The sequence below is a fragment of the Gadus chalcogrammus genome, chromosome 9 (genome assembly GCF_026213295.1).
Source record: "Gadus chalcogrammus isolate NIFS_2021 chromosome 9, NIFS_Gcha_1.0, whole genome shotgun sequence".
NCBI classification, from domain to species: domain Eukaryota; kingdom Metazoa; phylum Chordata; class Actinopteri; order Gadiformes; family Gadidae; genus Gadus; species Gadus chalcogrammus.
Genome location: NC_079420.1, coordinates 24,019,407 through 24,044,468, shown reverse-complemented (window position 1 = coordinate 24,044,468; position 25,062 = coordinate 24,019,407). Strand labels below are relative to the sequence as shown.

Genomic DNA, 25,062 nt, shown 5'->3' with positions numbered 1-25,062 from the left:
CTAGCCTAGCATGAGCGAACTCTGCAACTAGAAGGACTGAATGACTGAATGAAACTGTCTCCAATGATAAAGAACACCAAGGCTAACTTGGGAATCAGGCCCTATGTCCAAAATTCCAAACTACCCCTTTAAGTCGTCGTTCACCAAAAGCACATGGCTAAATGGCAATGTGCCATTGTCTACAGTCGTTGCAGGTGCGCTCACACTAAATGCAAGCAGTAGAATCGTTACAAGGAAGTCATTTAGAAAAATTATATTGGCAAATGTTGTTTTAGTGAAGCCACGACAGACGGTTAAGATGGTTTTCTCACCCAGACCGGGATTGTCCCTGCAAGAAGTTTACTTTGAGTGTAATTTAATGCTCTGTGGGATGATCTTTTCTTTTAGATATCTGCATCTGCCTGCATCTTTGTTTGAGAGTTTAGAGTTCAGACCCCTCCTGGTCCATCTCTGGATCTTCATGGCGTCTCAGAAACGGAGGGAGGGAGCTGAGATGGGGAGGGCATTATTCGGTTGTTTATTTCCCAGCTTTGCTGCAATCCCTCTTTACCGTCCTCAGTCCTACTGCCCCTTTTAATATACAGCCTCTCTGTTCCTCCCACCAGACCTGCAGTGTTTGATGACCGTGGCGGAGGGCATCACCTGCCTGCTGTTTCCCTTCCAGTGGCAGCACATCTACCTCCCCATCCTGCCTGGCCCTCTGCTGCACCTGCTGGACGCCCCCGTCCCCTTCCTGATGGGGCTCCAGCGCAGGGACGGGGTTCAAAGGTCGTCCCTTAACCTGCCCAGTGAGGTATGATGAGGGAGGGATAAAACATAATTCGCCCTTATAATCCCCCCAGCCTCATTCTGATAAATATTGTGTTGTCAACAAGACCATGTTTTTCAGATGCTAATACTGAAAACTGTTGTTTAGTTTGTTGTTTGCTTGCAGGTAGCTAAATGTTTAGCTTGATGTTCAACTTGTTATTCAGTCAGTAAGGATGTTTAGGATGCTACTGAGACGCCAGCCTGTAAAGCTCCCAATGTACACTTTCTTCCAGAATTTAACTTTGGTCGCTACTGGGAGATCATGTTAAACAAATTTGGGTTGAACTGAAAAACGAGTAGCGCTCGTAGCTCTTAGTGATGTGAAGTTTTTCTTCAGTAAATTCAAGTTGGATATTCTCTCCCTGGGCCCCCTCATCTAAGTTTTGAATATCCACAGAACAGGAGCCGATGTCAGGCCCTTCGTAACGACTTTAACTTGGAGAAAGGCTTGTCGAGGGTACCATTGGCTCAGTTCAAAGGTTTATTTATTTATTTTTTTTATTTTTATAGAGTTAGATAGAGAGGAAGGTAGGGGAGACAGAGGGGAGGTAGGGGAGAGATAGGGGAGAGAGAGGGGAGGTAGGGGAGAGAGAGGGGAGGTAGGGGAGAGAGAGGGGAGGTAGGGGAGAGAGAGGGGAGGTAGGGGAGAGAGAGGGGAGGTAGGGGAGAGAGAGGGGAGGTAGGGGAGAGAGAGGGGAGGTAAGGGAGAGCGAGGGGAGGTAGGGGAGAGAGAGGGGAGGTAGGGGAGAGAGAAGGGAGGTAGGGGAGATAGAGGGGAGGTAGTGGAGAGAGAGGGGAGGTATGGGAGAGAGAGGGGAGGTAGGGGAGAGAGAGGGGAGGTAGGGGAGAGAGAGGGGAGGTAGGGGAGAGAGAGGGGAGGTAGGGGAGATAGAGGGGTGAGATAGAGAGGAGAGAGAGGGGAGGTAGGGGACATAGAGGGGAGGTAGGGGAGAGAGAGGGGAGGTAGGGGAGAGAGAGGGGAGGTAGGGGAGATAGAGGGGAGATAGAGGGGAGGTAGGGGAGAGAGAGGGGAGGTAGGGGAGAGAGAGGGGAGGTAGGGGAGAGAGAGGGGAGGTAGGGGAGAGAGAGGGGAGGAACTGAGCCCGGGTCTCTGCGGTCAGGACTGGGCCATAATGGTACGCCCTCTACCCGGTGAGCCAACGGGGCGCCCCGATGGGGAAGTTTAAACGGTCCAATCCTCCAAAGACCAGAGTCTTTCACGGGTCTTATTTTGCAAACCCACACCCGCCCTTACCCGCCCTCACCCGCCCTCACCCGCCCTCACCCGCCCTCACCCGCCCTCACCCGCCCTCACCCGCCCTCACCCCCCATACCTAAAACTGCATCTGACCCGTTTTCCGACAGTAGCACGAATTACATTCCCGAGCCGGGTCGGCACAAAATTTGACACATTGGATGGAATGCCGGGGAATTACACTATCTGGTGTTTGGCGTGGTGCTTTAGATTGCTGTGCAAAAACAGCTGTTGACGGTTTTAGTTGACTCCTCCGCTCATCCTCATTCGCTGCGCTGGATTCAGGGATGGCAATGATCAATCTGAGCAATATTGGGAAATGACTGACGTACTCTCCCCACCATGATAAAACATCAAAAGAGTCATCTTCAGATGTTTTGTAATCAATGTAAGTAGCAACTTCGTCCCGATACTGCAGGGCCTCATAACTGGAATCCTCTACGTCCGATAGTCGTTGTCCGACTTGTATCCCATTGTATCCCCCACCCGAGAAGCATGCTCGAGTGTCAGCGTCCGCTGACACTCGAGCATGCTTCTCGGGTGGGGGTCAAAATATTCCTGCATTTTGAAATGCAGGCATATTTGGTAGATGTTTCACTAATAATGATTTTTATATTTGCACGTGACGCCTTGAAAACGGCAATCCATCCCGTGTCCGACGCATACTTATTTTTCAACCGTTGCATCACCCGTTTCAATCAAATCCGCGGGTACCTGAACCCGTTCAGGACTCTGCCCCAGCCTGACTGAGGTCTACCCGGTCAGCTCCCCTGATATATCTGGAGGAATGTAAGAATGACATGACTAGAAATGCCCTGATTGAGGAGGAGTCGATGACCACCTTAAGGAATGTCCTCTATGGAACGAGAGATAATAATAATAATAATAATAATAATTTTATTTAAAGGGCGCCTTTCAAGACACTCAAGGTCACCTTACAGAGCATAAAGTTATAAGACAGAGGTTAAACATGAAGAATTAATAACACTCAAAAGACGCCTAAAGTGAAGGGGGGGACCTCACTAACCACCACCAACCAGATGCTGGTGGGATGTCTCGTTTATCCATACTCACATGGTCAGAATGTCAGGGAACGTTCCAGCATTGATATTCTTCCTGTCTGAAGACTATGAGGATGAACTGGGGCAGAGATTGAGTGACTGGGACTCCTTATGTCCATCTTTATGTTCACTGCTGGAGTTTTAAAGGCAGTCTTACTCTAATCAGTGAAAGTCCAAGCCCCTTTATCCCTCCCACCCTCAGCTTTACCGTCCGCAGTCCTCACAGTGTGTCAGTTCCACCTTAAACTGCACAGCCCTGTCCGCGTCAGACCGCACCTCCCCCTCCTTTGTGCAGAGTCATGGGACATGGAGGCATCCTGGTGAAAGCTGTGGAACCCCCCTACAACCTAGTTGTTGTTGTTAACTGTAAGGAACTGTAGAGGCAATGCCATGGTGGTGGATTGTGCTGGATGTAAAACCCTTGCATTTCCTGCCGCCGGGTTTGGATTTCGTTTTCTGCTGCAGAAGGAGCGATTTTCTTCAATGCAGAGGCTCTCCCGCTGAGGGAAAACAGCGCCTGTGTTTCTTTCCACAGTACAAAACACAGATCCAGAGACAGTCTACGACCAAACGCTCCTTCAGGAAATGGTCTCCTGAAGCAGCAGAGGCTCTGAGGGACTGCTTTGAATGTACTGACTGGAGCGTGCTGCAGGAAGCATATGGTGAGGATATAGAGGGGGTCACACACTGCACTACTGACTACCTGAACTTCTGTATGGACGTTGTGGTCCCTATCAAAACGGTATGCTGCTTCCCCAACAACAAGCCCTGGATCACCAGTAATGTCAAGGACATCCTGAACAGGAAGAAGAGGGCATGCAAGGATGGTGACAGAGACGAGCTGAAGCGCGTACAGAGGGAACTCAAGGTCCACCTGAGAGAGGCGAAGGAGGAATACAGAAGGAAGGTAGAACAGAAGCTGCAGCATAACAACATGAGGGAGGTCTGGGATGGCATGAAAACCATCAAAGGCTGCAAGAAGAAGGGCAGCATCACAGGAGAGGGGGATGCTGGAAGAGCAAACCAGCTAAACCTGTTTTTTAACAGGTTTGACACTCCTGCTCCCACAACCAGTGATGGCCCACTTCACACCCCCACCATGTCCATCACCTCCCCCAATTCCACCACCTCAGACTCAGACTTGCTCCATGTCCTCAGACCCCAGGTCCTCCACGCACAAGATCCACTGCAGTTTGGATACCAGGAGAAGGTGGGCGTGGAGGATGCCATCCTCTATCTGCTCCATAGGGCCCACTCTCATCTGGACAAGGATCGCGTTTTTTGATTTCTCCAGCGCCTTCAACAGCATCCAACCGTTCCTGCTGAGAGACAAGCTGACAGAGATGAGAGTGGACCCACTCCTGGTTACATGGATTACGGACTACCTCACAGAGAGACAACAGTACGTTAGACTGAAGGGCTGCACGTCAGACACTGTGGTCAGCAGCACCGGAGCACCACAAGGGACCGTGCTCTCTCCCGTCCTCTTCACCTTGTATTCAGCCGACTTCCGGCATAACTCTGGGCTCTGCCATGTGCAGAAATACTCAGACGACACTGCGATAGTTGGCTGTATCAAGGATGGAAGGGAGGGGGAGTACAGGAGCCTGGTCGAGGACTTCGTGAGGTGGTGCAGGTCCAACCATCTGCAGCTGAACTCCTCCAAGACCAAGGAGATGGTGGTGGACTTCAGAAGGAAGAAATCACATCTCCAACCCGTGTCCATCGAGGGGGTTGATGTGGAGGTGGTCAGGACCTATAAATATCTGGGGCTGCAGCTGGACGACAAGCTGGACTGGACAGCAAATATGGACGCTTTACACAGGAAAGGGCTGAGCCGTCTGTACTTCCTGAGAAGGCTGGGGTCCTTCAACATCTGCAAAAAACTACTGCAGATGTTTTACCAGTCTGTGGTGGCCAGCGTGCTCTTTTATGCTGTGGTTTGCTGGGGAAGCAGCAGGAGGAGAGACGCTGGTCGACTGGACAGACTGGTGAGGAGTGCTGGCTCAATAGTGGGCACAGAGCTGGACTCTCTGGTGACAGTTGCAGAGAGAAGGACCCTAGACAAACTGCTGTCCATCCTGGACAACACCCACCACCCTCTGCACGACACCTTCACCAGGCAGAGGAGTGTTTTCAGTGGCCGACTGCTGTCCCAGTCCAGCTCCACTAATAGACTGAAAAACTCTTTCGTCCCCCTGACCATCAGACTGTACAACAGCTCCCAGTAAAGGCAGGGAGGACAATAGATAACAAAAATGGACTATTTATTTATTTATATCTGTATTTTTGCACATCCATCTGCACTGTTTTTATGTATGTGTTAGGCTGCTACTGGATACTTGAATTTCCCCCGGGATTAATAAAGTATAGTTCTGTCTGTCTGTCTGTCTGTCTGTCTGTCTGTCTGTCTGTCTGTCTGTCTGTCTGTCTGTCTGTCTGTCTGTCTGTCTGTCTGTCTGTCTGTCTGTCTGTCTGTCTGTCTGTCTGTCTGTCTGTCTGTCTGTCTGTCTGTCTGTCTGTCTGTCTGTCTGTCTGTCTGTCTGTCTGTCTGTCTGTCTGTCTGTCTGTCTGTCTGTCTGTCTGTCTGTCTGTCTGTCTGTCTGTCTGTCTGTCTGTCTGTCTGTCTGTCTGTCTGTCTGTCTGTCTGTCTGTCTGTCTGTCTGTCTGTCTGTCTGTCTGTCTGTCTGTCTGTCTGTCTGTCTGTCTGTCTGTCTGTCTGTCTGTCTGTCTGTCTGTCTGTCTGTCTGTCTGTCTGTCTGTCTGTCTGTCTGTCTGTCTGTCTGTCTGTCTGTCTGTCTGTCTGTCTGTCTGTCTGTCTGTCTGTCTGTCTGTCTGTCTGTCTGTCTGTCTGTCTGTCTGTCTGTCTGTCTGTCTGTCTGTCTGTCTGTCTGTCTGTCTGTCTGTCTGTCTGTCTGTCTGTCTGTCTGTCTGTCTGTCTGTCTGTCTGTCTGTCTGTCTGTCTGTCTGTCTGTCTGTCTGTCTGTCTGTCTGTCTGTCTGTCTGTCTGTCTGTCTGTCTGTCTGTCTGTCTGTCTGTCTGTCTGTCTGTCTGTCTGTCTGTCTGTCTGTCTGTCTGTCTGTCTGTCTGTCTGTCTGTCTGTCTGTCTGTCTGTCTGTCTGTCTGTCTGTCTGTCTGTCTGTCTGTCTGTCTGTCTGTCTGTCTGTCTGTCTGTCTGTCTGTCTGTCTGTCTGTCTGTCTGTCTGTCTGTCTGTCTGTCTGTCTGTCTGTCTGTCTGTCTGTCTGTCTGTCTGTCTGTCTGTCTGTCTGTCTGTCTGTCTGTCTGTCTGTCTGTCTGTCTGTCTGTCTGTCTGTCTGTCTGTCTGTCTGTCTGTCTGTCTGTCTGTCTGTCTGTCTGTCTGTCTGTCTGTCTGTCTGTCTGTCTGTCTGTCTGTCTGTCTGTCTGTCTGTCTGTCTGTCTGTCTGTCTGTCTGTCTGTCTGTCTGTCTGTCTGTCTGTCTGTCTGTCTGTCTGTCTGTCTGTCTGTCTGTCTGTCTGTCTGTCTGTCTGTCTGTCTGTCTGTCTGTCTGTCTGTCTGTCTGTCTGTCTGTCTGTCTGTCTGTCTGTCTGTCTGTCTGTCTGTCTGTCTGTCTGTCTGTCTGTCTGTCTGTCTGTCTGTCTGTCTGTCTGTCTGTCTGTCTGTCTGTCTGTCTGTCTGTCTGTCTGTCTGTCTGTCTGTCTGTCTGTCTGTCTGTCTGTCTGTCTGTCTGTCTGTCTGTCTGTCTGTCTGTCTGTCTGTCTGTCTGTCTGTCTGTCTGTCTGTCTGTCTGTCTGTCTGTCTGTCTGTCTGTCTGTCTGTCTGTCTGTCTGTCTGTCTGTCTGTCTGTCTGTCTGTCTGTCTGTCTGTCTGTCTGTCTGTCTGTCTGTCTGTCTGTCTGTCTGTCTGTCTGTCTGTCTGTCTGTCTGTCTGTCTGTCTGTCTGTCTGTCTGTCTGTCTGTCTGTCTGTCTGTCTCCCAATGTTGACTACTTTGGAAAGAAAGAAGAAAGTTGCCAAACCAAGTTTCTGTGTCATCTCTGCTGGTTCCTGTAACTGCAATCTAACTGCTACCAAAAAAAAAAGATTGTTGTCTGTGTCAACACTGTCACCCCTGACACTGCACTAACCAGGACAACATTATTCATGCTGCTTAACATTCACTCTTTAAATAAAAAAAACCTCCTTGACCTTATCTAAGAAAAATCACTGGATTTTTTTATGATTTACTGAGACATGGCAGAACCGGCAAGAGTACATAACTCTCAACCAAGCCACTATGGATGTATCCAAAAGCATTTCAGCCTTGGCCGTGGCGGCGGGCTTACTGTTATCTATCGTGCTGACATCCTTGTCAAAGGGATCCCAGTGAATGAATCCAGTGAGTTCACCTAGACTCGGCATAGCCATCCTATCCCTCGCCCCCACCATTGTATGTTGTACGTCCTGGCACTTAATGTACGCACTTGATGTCCACACTTAATGTACGTTGTATTTATTCATAGTACTTAATTGTGTAGCATCTGCAGTAGCTGCTATCACTGCTGTACACGGGGAATGGGTTAGCCTAGCGATTGTTAGTACTTGCACTTGGCTCTATGAACATCTTTACTGTATCGAAAGCGATATATTGTTTCACTTCTTGTGACAAATGTACTTATTGTAAGTCGCTTTGGATAAAATAGTCTGCTTAATACCCTAAATGTAAATGTACTGTTGACTGGGTCCAAACAGCTACAGTTTCTCCTGTAGCTGTAGTCTACTGCCCCCCAAAGCCTCTTCCTGCTTCCTACCAGAGCCCACCAAACTGCCACCCACAATCTCCCCGACACCATGTCTGCCATCCTGCTGAAACCATTGACCTGGTGAACCAGAAAACTGCCTTAGTTATGTATAAAGCTCGTAATAACCTACTTCTTCCTAACATACAAACCATGTTTGGATATAAATATTGACCCTTATGGGTATATGTAGGCGTGTATGTATGTACAGTATATATGTAGGTATGTATATGCATGTTAAAGCAAACACACTGTATGTATGACATTTGTTTGTTAATCTTAGAAATGTGAAAAGGGGGGGCTTGATATAAGGCTGAAGCTTCTGCCCCTACCCTTTTGGTTACAACCAATTAAATGCATGGATTCATTCATGCTGGGTGATTTTAATATTGATCTGGATTCCAGAAGTTGTTGACTTGCTACTGATTTTTTTTTATTACTGCTTTTACACAACACATAAAGGGCCCCACACATGACAAAGGGGCATACGCTGAACCTGGTGTGCTGTGCTGCCATAACCCCCTCCCACCTGCAGTGCACTGAACTGGCTGTCTCTGACCGCCATTCCATCTTGTTCTTGGTCCCTGTGCCTCTCCCAAAGCACTGCAGTGCACCAAACGGCCCATCACGTTCAGAAACGGGTGTGTATTTCCACTCTATCCGACTCCCTAGCGACCCCCCCCCCCCTACCAAACCGTTGATGGCATGGTGGAACACTAAAGCCATGCCCTCACCCTCAGCCTCGACTTTGTAGCTCCTCTCACCACGCGCTGCATGTCGTTCCCTCGCCCCTCCCCCTGGTTCACCCTGCACTCCGCAGGATGAAGACCACAGGACGTAGGCTCGAGAAACGATACAGCAGAATTCAGCATTCAAAGAACATGTCACAAACTACATAGAAGCCCTTTCCCAGGCAAAAACAAGGTATTACTCCACACTTATCAGTAACCAACAAAAATACCGAAAAATTCTCTTCTCCACCATAAACCGTCTTCTTCACCCTCCTGATGCCGCTAAACCCTCGGATGCTGCTGACCTCTGCTCCACGTTCCTGGATTTCTTCCAGCAGAAATTGGACACACTCAATCGGCAGGTCCAGTCTCCTGGGTTCTCCCCTTGCCCCACACTGCCCCAACTGGATTCTCATTCTCAGCTGCCCAGTCACCTCAGTGCTGCCTATCTGCCTTCTCTCCACTGGATACCAACAGGTAGAAAAACTAGTCACCTCAGCCAGGACTTCAAACAGCAGTCTGGACCCAATGCCCACCTCCCTGAATAAGGCCTGTCTTCCCATCCTCTGCCAACCAGTGGAAAACATCATAAATGCATCTCTGGCCTCTGGTGTAGTACCATCCAGCTTTAAAATGGCGGCAGTCATCCCCACTCTCAAGAAGCCAGGCTCATACCCAGACGACCCCAACAACTATCGTCCAATCTCTATCCTCCCTTTGCGCAGCAAAATACTGGAAAGAGCAGTGGCTGCCCAGCTCAAACACCACATGTCCCACCATGAGCTCTTTGAAACCCTACAATCTGGTTTTCTCTCACACCATCCTTCTCCACCGCCACTTTGAGCTCATCGGCCTCAGTGGCACAGCACTGTCCTGGTACCGGTCCTACCTCACAGACCGGAAACAATTCATCACCCTCAATGGCTCCACTTCTGATCCGGCACCTGTAGACCATGGCGTGCCCCAGGGTTTGGTGCTTGGTCCCCTGCTGGTCACCATCTACAATGATTCTACATGCTGCCCCTAGGTCAAATAATCCGGAAACATGGACTCAATTTCCACTGCTATGCCGATGACACACAACTCTATAGAGCACAAACCCCTCCTCCCAGCTCACAAGTTGTCAACTGCCTATAGGAACAAAAATCACGGACGACCACAAACTTACTCAAACTAAACAGCAACAAGACAGAAATGGTGGTGGCCACTGCAGTACTGCACAGGAAGGTTGGAGACCTGGCTCTGGTTGTGGATGGCTGCTCCATTTCCCCACCTCCTGTGGTGCGCAACCTAGGCTTCATCCTAGACTCCACTCTCTCGTTCCGGTCCCACATCAAGAACATCAACAGATCACACTCACACATTCAGTAACTGAGACACTCATCCACACCTTCATATTCTGCTCCCATCTGGACTACTGCAACGGTGTCCTATCTGGACTGCCCACCAAGCAGACTCCAATATGTCCAGAACTCAGATACCAGCGTTCTAACCCACACAAACTCCACCCCTACACTCAGTCAAGCTCTCTGCGGGCCTCTGACAAGGACCTGCTGGCCATCACCTGCACTAGATTAAGGACCATGGGAGACAGGGCCTTCTCTGTCAATGCTCCCGCACTATGGAACAGCCTACCACTCCACATCCGCTCTGCCCCATCCCTGCCCATGTTTTAAAAAAAACTCCTCACTAAGTCCTTTGACCCCTAACCCCCCCTTCCTCTCTTCCCTTTTTTTTGTTAAACAACCTTAGGTATCTTAAAAGGCACTAAAAATATCAAAATAATCATTATTAATACCCACTCGTTGAAAGTTCCTCATTTCTATGATGTGGTTAGAATTAGGGTTCCATCAGTGGGGACCAGTAAGCTGCTATGACTTTTCCTGTTGTTGTTGTTGTTGTTGTTGTTGTTTTGTGTGCACTGTTGCTGCACTGCTCAATGAATCTCATCCCAGTAGAATGTGAGTCAGCGGGACGACATGAGATATGTTTTAGAGCAATATTCCAAGGTGGAAAAATATTCATCATTTTGCCCAGGTCAACGCCCATTAGAGAAATGTATTTAATTTGTTATGTTCTCCCTCTGTCTCTCCTCCTTTCTGCCTGTCTCTCTGCCTGCCTGTCTGTCTGTGTGTGTCTCTCTGCCTGTCTGTCCCCCAGGCCACCCTGTGTTTCGTGGACATTGATAACAGGAGCCTGGAGGTCCCAGAGGGCCTGCCTTCCTTCCCGGACCAGGACCAGCTGGCCCAGGAGCTGAGGGAGGTGCTCCTGCGCTACGGAGTGACCTCCCAGCCCGCCTCCTCCCCCCCTCCCCCTGCCTCCCCCTCCCCCCGCCCCACCGCCTCCCTGGTGCTGGAGGACCTGATAGAGGACAGGCAGAACGGGAACCTGGGCGGCGAGGAGCTGGCGGTGTTGGAGAGGCTGCAGGCCCTGGCCTGCAGAGGGCGCTGTCTGACGGGTCCGCTGGAGGACCGGGAGCAGAAGGAGCTGCGGTCGGCCAAGATGAACGTGGAGCTGAGGGAGGTGGTCGCCGGGCGGCTGGCCGCCGTGTTCGGCCGCTACGAGGAGTTCGTCTCTCACAGCGCCTCGGACCTGGACTCCTGGCTCAGCAACCCAGAGGGGACCTGCAGCTTCCACAAAGTACGCAATAACCTTAACTTATATTAAAATAATAGTATTTTTACTGTATTATCATATTTACTATACAGTCGCATTTCATCTGCATAGGCTGGAAAAAACCCTCAATATTAAGATAGGATTATCTTAAAATCTTAAAATATTAAAATATGATGAAATTGCTATTAGGGAATTTATATTGTAGGACATGATTGTGCTCCAATGTTGTGATACAATAGGGCTAATAAGACGGGGTTAGGAAAGGACTGCTGGCCCATGGGAGGGTAACCGCTCTTGTTTTTCTCCCAGGGTTCCTTCCTGTCCATCCAGCCTGTGAGTCACCTTCACTTCCTCTCCCGCTTCCTGGAGACGTCCTTGTTTTTAGCGTTCGTGGACAGGAAGTTGATCTCGCGCTGGGTGGACAGCGAGCCGCTACAGCGTCTGTTTGACCAGCGCCTGGAGCGGGGGCGGGGGGTACCCCAGGTGCCGCCCGGCTGTCAGAAGGGGCCGGCGCTCTTTGAGCCAGGTGAGTTTCCCCATCAGAGAGGGCGTGGCCTTTTCCTCTCCTACAAGATCAGGGTGCAAACGGCTGCGTCTCAGAATTTACCCATGGTGTGAACCCTAACCTCAGTACCTCAGGAGAAGAGGGTGTAGCGCCTCTCAGGAGGCAGGGTGTAGAACAGGGTGTAGCTCCCCTCCTCAGGGGGTTGGAGCTGCCTCAGGAGATCAGGCTGGAGCTTCCCACCCCAAGGGGGTGGAGGTGTCCCTTAGGGCTGAACGATTTGAGGAAATAATCGAATTGCGATTATTTGGACCAATACTTAGATTTAATTAGCGTTTTTTATAATTCATAAGTTCCTTATGTATGCAGTCAACATAAAAACGAGAGTTACGTATGTAACTGGTTCTAAGAATTCTGGATGACCGCCAGAGGCAGTGACTAACACTGGATGTTATCCATCGCGCATGCACAGGTTGAGTATTTAATAGCAACAAAGTCAAACGTGACCGGGGATGATGTCGGGCCACCCGTCTATATAACCCTGAGTGCCAGCGACCGGGGTTCAAATCTCGCCTGTCCATCCTGTCCATTCTTTTTACCCCCATCTAGATGTGGTGCCAGCACGGCCTTGAAAACATGGGTTCAAGATCGAAATAAGCACAAAATATACTTAATTTATCTTTAGTGAATAAGTACACAAATGCACATCATTTGGGAGACGAACCCCGCATGCAGAAATTCAAGACTGACCAATCTCTCACGGAGGCAGAGGTTTTCTTTTCCTGAAAGTGTATAAAATCCTTCCTTGACAGTTTGAGTGGGCAAAGAGCTAGGAAACAACACAAACGCATAATTTATTTTATTGAGCGCAGCTACAACCTTGCGAAAAGCACGGCACACTTTATTTTTTCCGCAATAGTAAGTCCACGACTTCTTTATGTAGCATTGCCTACATAAGGTCCATCAAGGACGATCAAATAGTGAATACCCTCTGATGAGAACCTGAATCTCTCATAAAGAATGTTCTCAGGCAAGATCTGTCCCGAAAGACCCTCTGTCTCCGGAGAGATCCCTGTACGATACGGGCTCCGAGGTCCACGGAAAAAGCCACAAATGGTGGCGACAATGTCAAAGGAGGGGCTAGGAAGCTGCGATCTAACCCGAAATTCTTAGCTGATAACCTCCTCCCGACCAGGTTTGGTTGGCAGCATAAGTCACCATGGTGATACAGAGATGCTATAAGAGAGCGACTTTCGTGTCATAGCAAACCCAGGCTTTGAGCGCAAAGGGTATACTTCGAGATTCGTAGTATACCCCACTGGGATCAGACATTTGACGGCCAAGCCACACCCTAGTTGCCTGTTTGTGAGGGCAATTATGCAACAGGATTCTCCACACCCAAGATGTGGTCAGACCCCCCTGGTTCAGGTGGGTTATTACAGACCTCAGAGGCGCCGGGCCCCGTGGTTTAGGTGGTAAAACCACACCCAACAAAAAAAGCAATTAATTATATTTTTCCACGTCATGGCCTATTCACAGCGTTGTAACTTTAAATTACGTCTGCTCTTGCCTCTTGGTCATGCAGTCACGTCCACCAGCCAATCGGATGCTACCCTGAGACGGCAGGGTAGGCTACAAACCAGAAAAAATAGAGGCTACGCAAGCTCTCTGACCCAGCACCACATTAACCTTGAAAATCCTTGTGCAATGTTGCTATAACTTCATCTTAATTTGTTCTTAAAACGTGTATGATTTATATTTTGGATTTTGTGTTTGGGTTGAGCGTCGAGGATATTAAAAAGCGGAATGTTGTGTGCAAAGAAATCTGCTGATCTGTTTTGGTCTCAAAACTCGAAAAAAGGGCATTTAGATGCACCGTAAAAATTAGAGCTCTAGGGAGAAATCACCTTGGGTCTCATTTAAAACCGTTGCGTACGCACAAAACGGGGCTGAAATTGGCGTACGTGACTTTCCACGCCAAGGTTGTGATCTATAAAAAACCAACTTGACGGGAGAATGTGCGCAGCCCTAAGCAAACTCTGCATACGCATGGTTTGGAGGAAAAGGAGAATTGGTGACACAGATGGTGTGGTGGTGAACTGAAGTCAGACAGAAGAATTGTAGAGTGAGAAGAACGATTATGTTTTATCATCGCCCTTCATAAATTTAATTTCAACCCGTATCATGCGTTAAATCTATGTAATCAGAATAATTTAAGTCAACTGCGTTATTTCTCAGTTATAACTCCAGAAACATGTGGTCAGACCCCCCTGGTTCAGGTGGGTTATTACAGACCTCAGAGGCGCCGGGCCCCGTGGTTTAGGTGGTAAAACCACACCCAACAAAAAAAGCAATTAATTATATCTGTTTTGGTCTCAAAACTCGAAAAAAGGGCATTTAGATGCACCGTAAAAATTAGAGCTCTAGGGAGAAATCACCTTGGGTCTCATTTAAAACCGTTGCGTACGCACAAAACAGAAACATCTCCTTAGAATAGAAATTAAAAAAAATTCTCTCAATTTAATCCCGTCACTCCATACTGTCCACTGACGGCGCAACTACATGGAATAAAGCATCTGTCCAACATGTGTCAATAACATAATATTTTTATGTGACACTGTAAACGCATAATCAAATGTCAATTAAATATGTGTGGAAAACCAAGCCACACTCCTCATCACAATCGTTGTCCGTTACTCTTGATGCTTTTCATGACAAATCAGGCATTCAAAAGGGGTTATGTTCAAGAACATTTTACGTGGGTGATTACAAACTGATTATCCAAGGTGTTCTCGTCAGTCTTATTAGCGTAACCCTATAAATGCAGAGATGAGCGCCGTGGTAATGCTGCACCATATGACACTTCTAGCGGACCATGCAAATGGCAGGATTCGGAGGGAGAGGGTCTTTAGGGACCATAACGATTTATTGGTAGGCTACATACCTACCTTTATGTCAGACCACTTCTTTTTTAATTCTGGGACTGTGCGCTCCGTGCTACTGACAGAGTTCACTGCTGCAGCAACAAGTTGCCACTCACTCTGCTTTTTGTTGTTGGCGATCCCAATCCCGTGACCGCCGAACAAAACTACTTTTCGGGCCTCCATCTCATCTCTGAAGTGTCTCCACTTCAACCTCTGTGAAGTTTCGCTTTTTTGCTTTCTCAGTACTTAGGCCTAATACTTGCATCTGAGTCTGTTTTATATGCAGATCGCATTCATGAGGTCATTTGCATTGACCATTTATGGTTAAAAATGGGGGTGTACAGGGCGGAACGTGTAGCTGATTCAGCTGCGCACACTTGTAGGTACTCTGTGATTTATAAAGCAAAGATTGCGTACGGTGTGCGTACGCAGGGTTTTATAAATCGGAATATTCTTTGGCGCACGCAAAACTTGGCTTTTGGGCGTACGTACACTTTTAGTAACGATCCCATGCACAGTTTTACAAATGAGAACCCTGATCAGTTGGATTTGCACCAACAATTTGACATTCATTCCAGTGCCGCTGACAGACATGCTTGAGGGACATAAAAAGAGGAGCAGTGTCAGGGAATACTGAAACTTCCTCCTCTTCCAAAGATCCCATAACCTGACCTGGTCACTTGATGGTTCTGGTTCTGTGTTGACCTGGTGATGGTTCTGGTTCTCTGTTGACCTGGTCACCTGATGGTTCTGGTTCTGTGTTGACCTGGTCACCTGATGGTTCTGGTTCTGTGTTGACCTGGTCACCTGATGGTTCTGGTTCTGTGTTGACCTGGTCACCTGATGGTTCTGGTTCTGTGTTGACCTGGTCACCTGATGGTTCTGGTTCTGTGTTTCCAGTCCAGACGGGGGAGCAGCGGCTCCTAAAGACGGACCACACGGCCATCCACCCCCACCTGCTGGACATGAGGATCGGACAGGGTCTGCACCAGCCAGGCTTCTTCCCCACCCTGCAGGCCGACGTGCTCAGCCGCCACGCCCCCAACAAGTAAGCAGCCACGCCCCAAACAAGTAATTGACCCCAACAGGTAAGCAGCCATATGTATGTATGTATGTATGTATGTATGTATGTATGTATGTATGTATGTATGTATGTATGTATGTATGTATGTATGTATGTATGTATGTATGTATGTATGTATGTATGTATGTATGTATGTATGTGCATATATTTATATATGTATCTATGTATGTATGTATGTATGTATGTATGTATGTATGTATGCAGTGGCGGAACAACTTTACGAAGGGCTCTGGGGCAGAAATGAAGAATACAGAATACATGCCCGAAAATGTAATATGTAACGTATTCCGTTACATCACTCAATCTGAGTATTTTATTCAGAATACTTGGATTGCTTCCACATTGAATTCTGTTTTATAAGTGTAGGAATACGGCATCAAATCCTGCTTACTAAACAGGCCTATTCTGGTGTGTTCTTCTGTTCAAACTGGCTAAATGTGTTCGGCCCAAGTCTCCCTGAAAGTGCACTATATTACATAATTGGCTGTAGAGGAACAAAGACTATAAGGGTATGTTCATGCAGAAGATATTTGCTATGAGAGAGAGAGAGAGAGAGAGAGAGAGAGAGAGAGAGAGAGAGAGAGAGAGAGAGAGAGAGAGAGAGAGAGAGAGAGAGAGAGAGAGAGAGAGAGAGAGAGAGAGAGAGAGAGAGAGAGAGAGAGAGAGAGAATGTTTTCCAGCATACGTTTTATGTGGGTGTCTGTCCAAATATCCAATAGACATTCCGACTCCTCTTGACATGTTGAGGCACGACTCATTTTCACCCGACGGTCCGACACGGTGCTGCTAGTCTTGGAGTTACCGCTAATCAAACAATTATTCCCATAATGTGTGCAGCTGAGCAGATGCCTGTTACGTCCAAAGAGGCATATGCTTTTTAGAACTGGATCGGACCGAGCTGCGTTCGCTTTCACATCTCAAGCGAACCGTACCAGGGTTTGTTTGGAAGCTAACCGAAACCATCTCTTCAGGAAGGTCTCATGGTTGCATTCACACCAACGCAAACGTACCGAACCAAGGGACCAACCTCGTTTAGTGCGCACTAAATGCTGTTGGTGTGAAAGCACGAATAAACTGCTGAAACAGAAGTATCGTCATGTAATCCATTGAATTCAACAATGTAACTGTTTTCTGAATACCACAATTTAAATTGTAACTGTAACGGAATACAGTTACTTATAATTTGTATTCTGAATACGTATCACCGGTACATGTATTCCGTTACTTCCGAACACTGCACGCACGCACGCACACATACCCACACACGCGCACACGCAAACACACTGCCCGTCTGCGGCCTATGCCAGTCAGAAGAGTGGAGTGCAACACTGAAGGCCTAAATTAAACTCATCATCAGTATTCTTTCTGACTTTAAGAAACACATAGGCTATTGTCATTACTACGGTTTACTTCCTGATGCCAACCCCCCCATTAATCCAGGCTTAGACCGCGACCTAGTTGAGCTGGCTTTCCCTGTTAAATGGCTGGGTTAGGCTAAACTATTGACATATATTACAAAGATTCCAACTAGATGAAGCCACCTACACACTACCACATCTAAAGTATGGCCTGAAGTAGGCTAGTCCAAAGAAAATATTTAAGAAATTACACGGCACACATGCACGCACGCACACACCGTATGCAAACACACACACACCGCATACACAAATTCTGTAAAAGTCATACTGCAGCCTATTCCATAAATCGAAAACTCGTGAATTTTTGGTACTGGTACTGCACCCAAAGTTGGCGCTATTGTAAAGAAAACATTAATAAGGCTTATTTCTCCTCACCAGATTGACCTGGACTCGAAATTCTTTCATAATATTAATCTCTAGAATCAGATGCATCTATAAAACCCACAATTTCATAGAAAAGCCAAACGTCCACAGTCTCAACCAATTTTGTCTATATGACCATTTTGTTATTATATAACTACCATACGGCTATAATTAGGTGGATACCATTAACAGTGCACATTTTTATCTATACTCTTTTAAGAAAGCCCTTAATTCTCTTGTGAAAAGTGTGCTTGGAGTTTTCTTGATGTTATGTGCTTATCAATAGACATTTTCACAACGTGAATGAGACTTCATGCAGTTCAGGAATGTCAGGGGCTCAATGGGATGATGTACTGGTGATCCTTAGGTTGAGTGTTCGAATCCCGTTTAGAGCATTATGAACAAGCTGAACATGACTGTGACATGCTGGCTCCATGCATGCAACATGAACCGGGGAGACCACGCTATTTTCACAATAATAAGTAATTTATTATATGATAAACATAACAATAAGAAGTGTGGTGCAAGTCAGTATAAATGTAAGTAACCAAAAAGGTAATGTAAATATCAGTCCATGTGAATACAAAAGAAGACAAAGGAAAGCCAATGCTGGGAGGAGGGAGAAGCCACCTCTGCTGTCTGGGCAGGCTCTTTATACTGCCACCGGTCCATCCCACACCTGCCCACAATCTCCTAATCAGGAGGGAGAGAAACACAGGCACACACACAGCAGGGGCGGGGTCAAAGACCCAACTGGGTCGTCACATCCCCCCCCTTAAAACAGAAGCCCACCTAAATGGGATTCTGTTCCAAAGAAACAACCACATAAAATAATCGATCAAAATAAAAACAATAACCAATCAATCCAAAACATCAAAACCCAACTACCACCAGTTATCTCCCCCCAAGACTCCTGTCCCACAGCAAAACCGGGCCCGGAAAAGCACTTTAAGAGGGACAGGGAAGGAGAGAAATAACCCCATGCCTATATGTATGAAACCCACCACCTACTCCATCAACTGCGGAGCGCGGGACAAAGCATCTACCATAACGTTGTCCACGCCCCGTATGGGGCGAATCTGAATATTGTAGGGCTGCTGCAGGTGAGCGGCCCGCTCTCAGACACTCTTCCTCCGGTCTGCCAACAGTGACTCCATCTGGTCTGCCAGGAGAGTGTGCAGCTCCAGCTCCAACAAGTTGATCTCCACCACCTTCTCCTGGAGACACTCCAACAGGTTGTTGGTGTACTGGGTCATGGCCCTGTAGAAGCGTAGCCGCTTGTCCGAGGCGCTGCCCTCCAGGTTCTCCATGGAGCTCCTGGCGTTCTCCACGTCCCCCTCCATCCCCCTCAGCTTCGCCTGCCGCGCTCGGTGCACCTCCTTCAGCGACTCCAGCTTTCCCTCAAGCCTCCGTTTCAGGCCTCCGACAGGCGGCAGACTCTCTGGGTAGTTGAAGCCGGCCTTCTTCTGCCTGTGTTGGTTTCTCCTCCGGCTTCTGCTGCTGCTGCTGTAGTTGCTGGCTTCACTGCCTGAAGGACTCTGTTCACCTGGACGTCTTTTGAGTCCCTTGAAAATCTGAGTCTCCTCCCAAAGTTTCTGCTCCTCTTCCTCAGAGTCAGATTTACTTTCATCGCTGCTTCCTAGTTTCTGCTCAGTAGAATGTCTGCCGTCAAGAGCATCTTCTCCTTCGCTCTGATCCGACTTTGGTGGCGTCGTTTCTCGCTTTGAACGGCACGATATACCGCGGCCTTGTGAACTTTGAGACGGCTCGATGGTCACTATTGGTAGTGCTGGCCCACTTGGCCAGACACGATCTCCTGCCAATTTGTTGCCCAAAATCATATGCACTCCCAGTACAGGCAACGCAGGGCACACGCCGACAACAACATTCCCCCTCACCAGATCAGAACTTAGTTCGATATGGTGGAGGGGAACAGACATAGTCTGCACTCCCATGCCTCGAATTAGCACAACATTCCACGTGCTCGACTGCCCTGAGAATGGCAAAACGGACTCAACAACAAAAGTTTCAGTAGCACCAGTATCCCGCAAAATCTTTACCGGCCTCTTCTCTGAACTACCTACAAGTGAAACAAATCCGTCCGTAATAAACGGTCCGTAGCCTTCACCTACGTGCCCGATGCCTGATTCAGAAAAACACTGACCTTCCCCAGGAAGATCCAACACCCCACAGCCTGAACCCCCCTTCGAGGCAGTACCCTCCGTAGGGCCTTTGTTCACCTGCTCAACGTTGGGTGTGGGGTTTGACTGCCGAACATTCGCCACGCATCCAACCCCATTAGCGGAGGATGGCCCGCTGAAATTTGACTTGGTTGGAAGTCTATTCCGTAGTGACGGACAGTACCTCTTCCAATGACCACTTTCATCACAATAATGGCACCTTTCATTGTCAGCCTTATTCCTATATGAGGAATCCTGTCTAAACACAGCCTGACCACTGTCTTTCCCATTGTACCGAGTGGTCCGACGCTCATCCCGATCGTGAATGACAGGTCTATGAGTTAAAGCATACTCGTCCGAGAGTACGGCAGCCTCCGCGGCCGTCTTAACCTTGTGCTCATTTATAAAGACAGCCAGATGCTCTGGTACAATGTTTTTAAATTGCTCCAATACCACCAAATCACTCAGTTGTTCCAAGGTTACTACATTGACTGCGGAACACCATCGGTTAAAATAACCAACAAGGTCTCTGGCCACCTCAGAGTATGTTTGCCGGTCACCTTTTCTCCAATTCCTAAAATGCTGTCTGTAAAACTCTGGCACTTGTTCGTAAGCCCGCAATACTGCTGCCTTCACCGACTTGTAACACCTACGCTCAACCACTGACAACGCCACATATGCGTCTTGGGCGCGCCCCTCGAGAACTGCTTGTAGAAGCAAAGTGCGCTCCGCATCATCCCACTCCCGCTGATCGGCAATCCCCTCAAAGAGGGAGAAGAAAATGTCTGGGTCTCGGTCGTTAAATCTTGGTAAAAACCTAATCATATTAGAGAGGTTTCCCTCTGCGCCCGATCTTGACTCCCCAGCTTCAGTACCCCGCATTTTCCCCTCTGCAATTAATTTAAACTTCTCTCTCTGAAGTTCAGACTCGGTTCTCAGTCTCTCGATGTCAGTATCTCGTTTCAGCTTCTCGATTTCCAAAGCAAGACGCCTCCACTCTAAATCAGCTTCACGGTCTAGATGCCTCTGCTCCGCCTCGAAACGCCTGAGCAACATTTTTTGTTCGAAACTCAAATCCTTGTCCCCAGAACGCGAATCTTCATCCGAGTCGTTTGGTGTAGAGGGCTCAGTCTGAGTTCTTATAACAGACTTCTCTACCAAAGCCGATCTTATCAATTCCTGTAGTTCCTCTTTTCCTAAATCTTTCCGCAGACCCTCCAATCCATAATGCTCAGCCACCTCCCACAATTGTCGCTTGGTACACTTATAAACTTTAGCCTCCGATGGGGCCTCAACAAAAGCTTCCATGTCCCTTTTAAGCAATGCTTGTCAAATGCTTACCAAATAAATGCTTATGTTGCTCTAAACCGGATGAAAGAACAAAGCTACAGCGCACCGAACAGCCAACCAATTGAACACAGGTGTAACAAATTTCCCACCAGACCGGAGCAGCCCCGCATCTAACTGTAGAACACAGCCCTACCTACTTCTAAGCTAGTCTTCGGTGTGCCCATAGCAATTTGGTTACAAGCAACCCCAGCGCGTCCGACACACCAAAAATAACAAACCAAAAACAACAAAGGCAAAACAATAAACAGCGGTAAGCGCTCTACTCCTAACGCGAGGACTATCAGTTGCTCCAGCAGATCTAATCTACCAGCCTTCCATGGTAACCACCACACCTGCACCCAATTGAAGCTACCCCTAGCCTCCTAATTGGCTCTACTCCTCCCCAGCAAATCAAACAAAGCAATCCATATCAACCAAATAACCAATTAATCCAAAATCTCAATTTATCATTTAACCAACTCAACTACTTTAGCGCGGGTCTCCCCCAATTCCATTTAATGCCACTGCCCAGGCAATTCCTACCCGTCAGTACAAACAAAAGCCAATTTGACAAAAATTGCCAATCCAAAACTTCCTTTACCTTACCCACTTCCAGAAACAGATCTCGGACGAGCCCCCATATGTGACATGCTGGCTCCATGCATGCAACATGAACCGGGGAGACCACGCTATTTTCACAATAATAAGTAATTTATTATATGATAAACATAACAATAAGAAGTGTGGTGCAAGTCAGTATAAATGTAAGTAACCAAAAAGGTAATGTAAATATCAGTCCATGTGAATACAAAGGAAGACAAAGGAAAGCCAATGCTGGGAGGAGGGAGAAGCCACCTCTGCTGTCTGGGCAGGCTCTTTATACTGCCACCGGTCCATCCCACACCTGCCCACAATCTCCTAATCAGGAGGGAGAGAAACACAGGCACACACACAGCAGGGGCGGGGTCAAAGACCCAACTGGGTCGTCACAATGACATTCTGTCATTGCCACTCATTTAAGAAACACAATATTGAACAGCACCTGAAAATAATTAGGCAATCAACATTAAGGGGAACTTCTTAGCTAACCATTTTTCCTCCATAATGAACTCTGTCATATTAACATTTCTTCCGTTAGTGTTCTTGACAACAAATGTTTAATTTCCCCAGAATTTCAAAGATTTCTCAGGTATTTGCTTTTAAAGCCCTTAATTCATTTGAGAAATGTTTGCTTGTAGTTTTCTGGATGTTGTGTTCTTATCAATAGACATTTCCACCATGTGAATGAGGCTACATTCAGGTTTGTGAGTGGCTCAATGGGATAATAATAATAGCCTTGTACTGGTGATCCTTGTTTTAGAGTTTGAATCCTGATGAACAAGGGATGGGTGATATGGCCTAAAATCCATATTGCGATATACATTGCAGCCTCTTGTGATAACGATATATATCACGATATAAAAATCATAAAATAACCATTTCAGAACAGGTGACATAGACCCTAAGGAAAGCCAAACTGCTAAATGTGTTTAAAAAAAAAAGAGAAACCTAGTATGTCGTTTTGAGAACATTTATTGTGCAACACTGTAATAATTCAACATAATGTTGCAGATAAATACGATTCAAGTACATTAGCTGCAGAGACTTTAACAAAGAAAAAGCGTCAAGTATTGGGTTTCTTTCCTTTAGTGCAAACCATTCTAAAAGGCACGACACTTGGGCCCGTCCACACAAAGCCGAAACGGGCGAAACCGTTCCGGTTTCGATCTATCCGGTTTCGGAGTATCTCCGTAAAGACGGAGTCAAGCGAAACCTTGTAGATCTGTAGAAACGCTGTAGTACACATTGCAGGCCCATAAGGGGCGCTGCTTCTGCTACAGAAAACAAGAGGAAAATTAAATAATAAGAAGAGGCGAGCATGCGCATAAAGGCTGCCCCCCGAACCACTAACAACACAAACAAACAGTCAGTCAACAGTCTCAATAAATAATGGCTAAGCAACCCAACAAGGGACATGATCTGCTGCAGAACGATTACAAGCCTATAGTCCACCATCATCTTTGTTGTTGTGAGTTCTGAGACTCCGCGGGCTTAACAGTCATTGGCTAGAGGGTCGAGGGGTGTGGCGATGACGTCATGGTTTATGGTTTCAGTCGGTTTCAGGCGTCCACACGAATCCAAAACAAACAGGGTAGATTTGAAACCACCTCCGAGGGTGGTTTCAGAAGTTTACGGTTTCGGTCAGCGGATTCGCCGGCTTCGTGTGGACAGAAGGCCGAACCGTACATGACCTTTGTGGTTTCGCCATGAAATCGGCTTCGTGTGGACGGGGCCTTAGTTTAAGGGCGTATTCACACCTGCCTTGTTTGGAACCAAACCAAAAAAATCGCTGGTGCGGACCTTTTGGGCTGGTGTGAATACAAACCATCGAACTCTGGGGCGGACCAAACAGCCGGTCCGAGACCCAGCTGGAGAGGTGGTCTCGGTTCGCTTCCCATCGAACCCTGGTGCGGTTCACTTGAGATGTGATTGCGATAGCGCTCGGTTCGACCCAGTTGAAATAATATGCCTTATTGGACGCAACAGAGTCCCATTGCTGCTTGTTTATTCATTTATATTGTTTGAATAGCGCGGTTAATTCAAAGATCAACGTCACGTTATCAGACCGACATCACGTTATCAGACCCGTTAAAAATGAGTCGTGGCTCAACATGGAGCAAAGAGGAGACTAAATATGTTTTGGATATTTGGGCAGACGCCAACATATAAAGTATGTTGGAGAACACTTATAAAAATTCCGATGCATTGAATACAAGGATGGGTGAGAAGGCGTTCGAGCGGTCCGCGGATAGCATAACATCATAAAATCGACGTTGTGCCAAACGCCTCTGATGCTCCAAAAGTACTGCAAATGTTTGTAACTATGAAACCAATCAGTATAAGCACAAAGTGGGCAGCATGCTGAATCTCCATAATCTCCATAGTTTGTTTACTTTTTTTTTTTATGCGTTACCCGGCCCCCGACCGTCTTGTCCAATGATTGAACGATGCATTTAACACATTCTGAGTCAGGATGAGGGAGAAGGAGTTGGACAGGTCCGCCGGAGTTGGACCGGCCTACCCATGATTGTTTAATTTCACCGGCTCTTACTTCCCCTTTTGTTTTACCTTTAACGCTTTCCCCCGCCTCAGACACTTTTGTCCAATGATTTAACGTTCTTTGCACACATGTGAGTTTGTTGACAAATTCTGGCACTGTTGCGAAAATTGCAATGTAAAATGGAACCCCACCAAACCAAAAATGAAACTTTGTATTTTGCGTCATCAACATGCATTATCGCGATAGAGCGATAGAATTAAAACCTCCATCGTAGGCCAATTTTTATCGTTTATATCGTATATCGTTTATATCACGCATTACTATGCTGAACATGATATTCGGCCATTGCTCTGCAGCCCAGTCACCTGAAAGCCGAGGCACAGTATGGCATTAAGGGGAACATCAACATCTTTCCTTCATAATTATATGTCATCTTTATATATCTTCCATTAGTGTGTTCTTGACTTTTCATTTTGCTCGGACCCCGTTAATCACCGCTTGCGGTTATATTTTATTATTATTATTGACAACAGATAGCTGAACATCCTTTAAATACAGAAATCAACTACATTTGTCCCAGTGTTTGTTATATGTGTCTCTTTCTCCGGTAACAGAGTCTACTGATGTCTAAACGACATCGATGTCCGCATATAAAGCATGAATCACCATCAAGTGTGAATCACCCTCAGGGTTGAATCTCCTGATATACAATTGCGGCAAAATGCGGAGGACATGTGTGAAAACGGCTTATATGAGAAAATTATTATGCTTGCATCATAACGTAAGGAGAAAATTATTATGATTGCTTCATTACGTAATAGGTGAACCAAAATGTTAAACGTTGTAACATTATAGGCAAAATGTTATTATATTATGCACTCGGAAATGTGTTACATTATCGACTGGGGTTTCCACATTATAACTATGGGTTTA

General features: G+C 47.3%; 1 protein-coding gene across 3 annotated transcripts in view; it reads left to right on the top strand.

Moving 5' to 3' along the window:
• Positions 1-25,062, top strand: part of LOC130388638 (DENN domain-containing protein 5B-like) — a 65,703-nt gene that overhangs the window by 20,181 nt on the left and 20,460 nt on the right. For all 3 annotated transcript variants that reach the window (XM_056598062.1, XM_056598063.1, XM_056598064.1), the window contains 4 exons: positions 606-793; positions 10,774-11,253; positions 11,539-11,755; positions 15,556-15,703. In XM_056598062.1, coding sequence (XP_056454037.1) covers positions 606-793; positions 10,774-11,253; positions 11,539-11,755; positions 15,556-15,703 — 1,033 coding nt within the window. The remainder of the gene's footprint in view (positions 1-605; positions 794-10,773; positions 11,254-11,538; positions 11,756-15,555; positions 15,704-25,062) is intronic.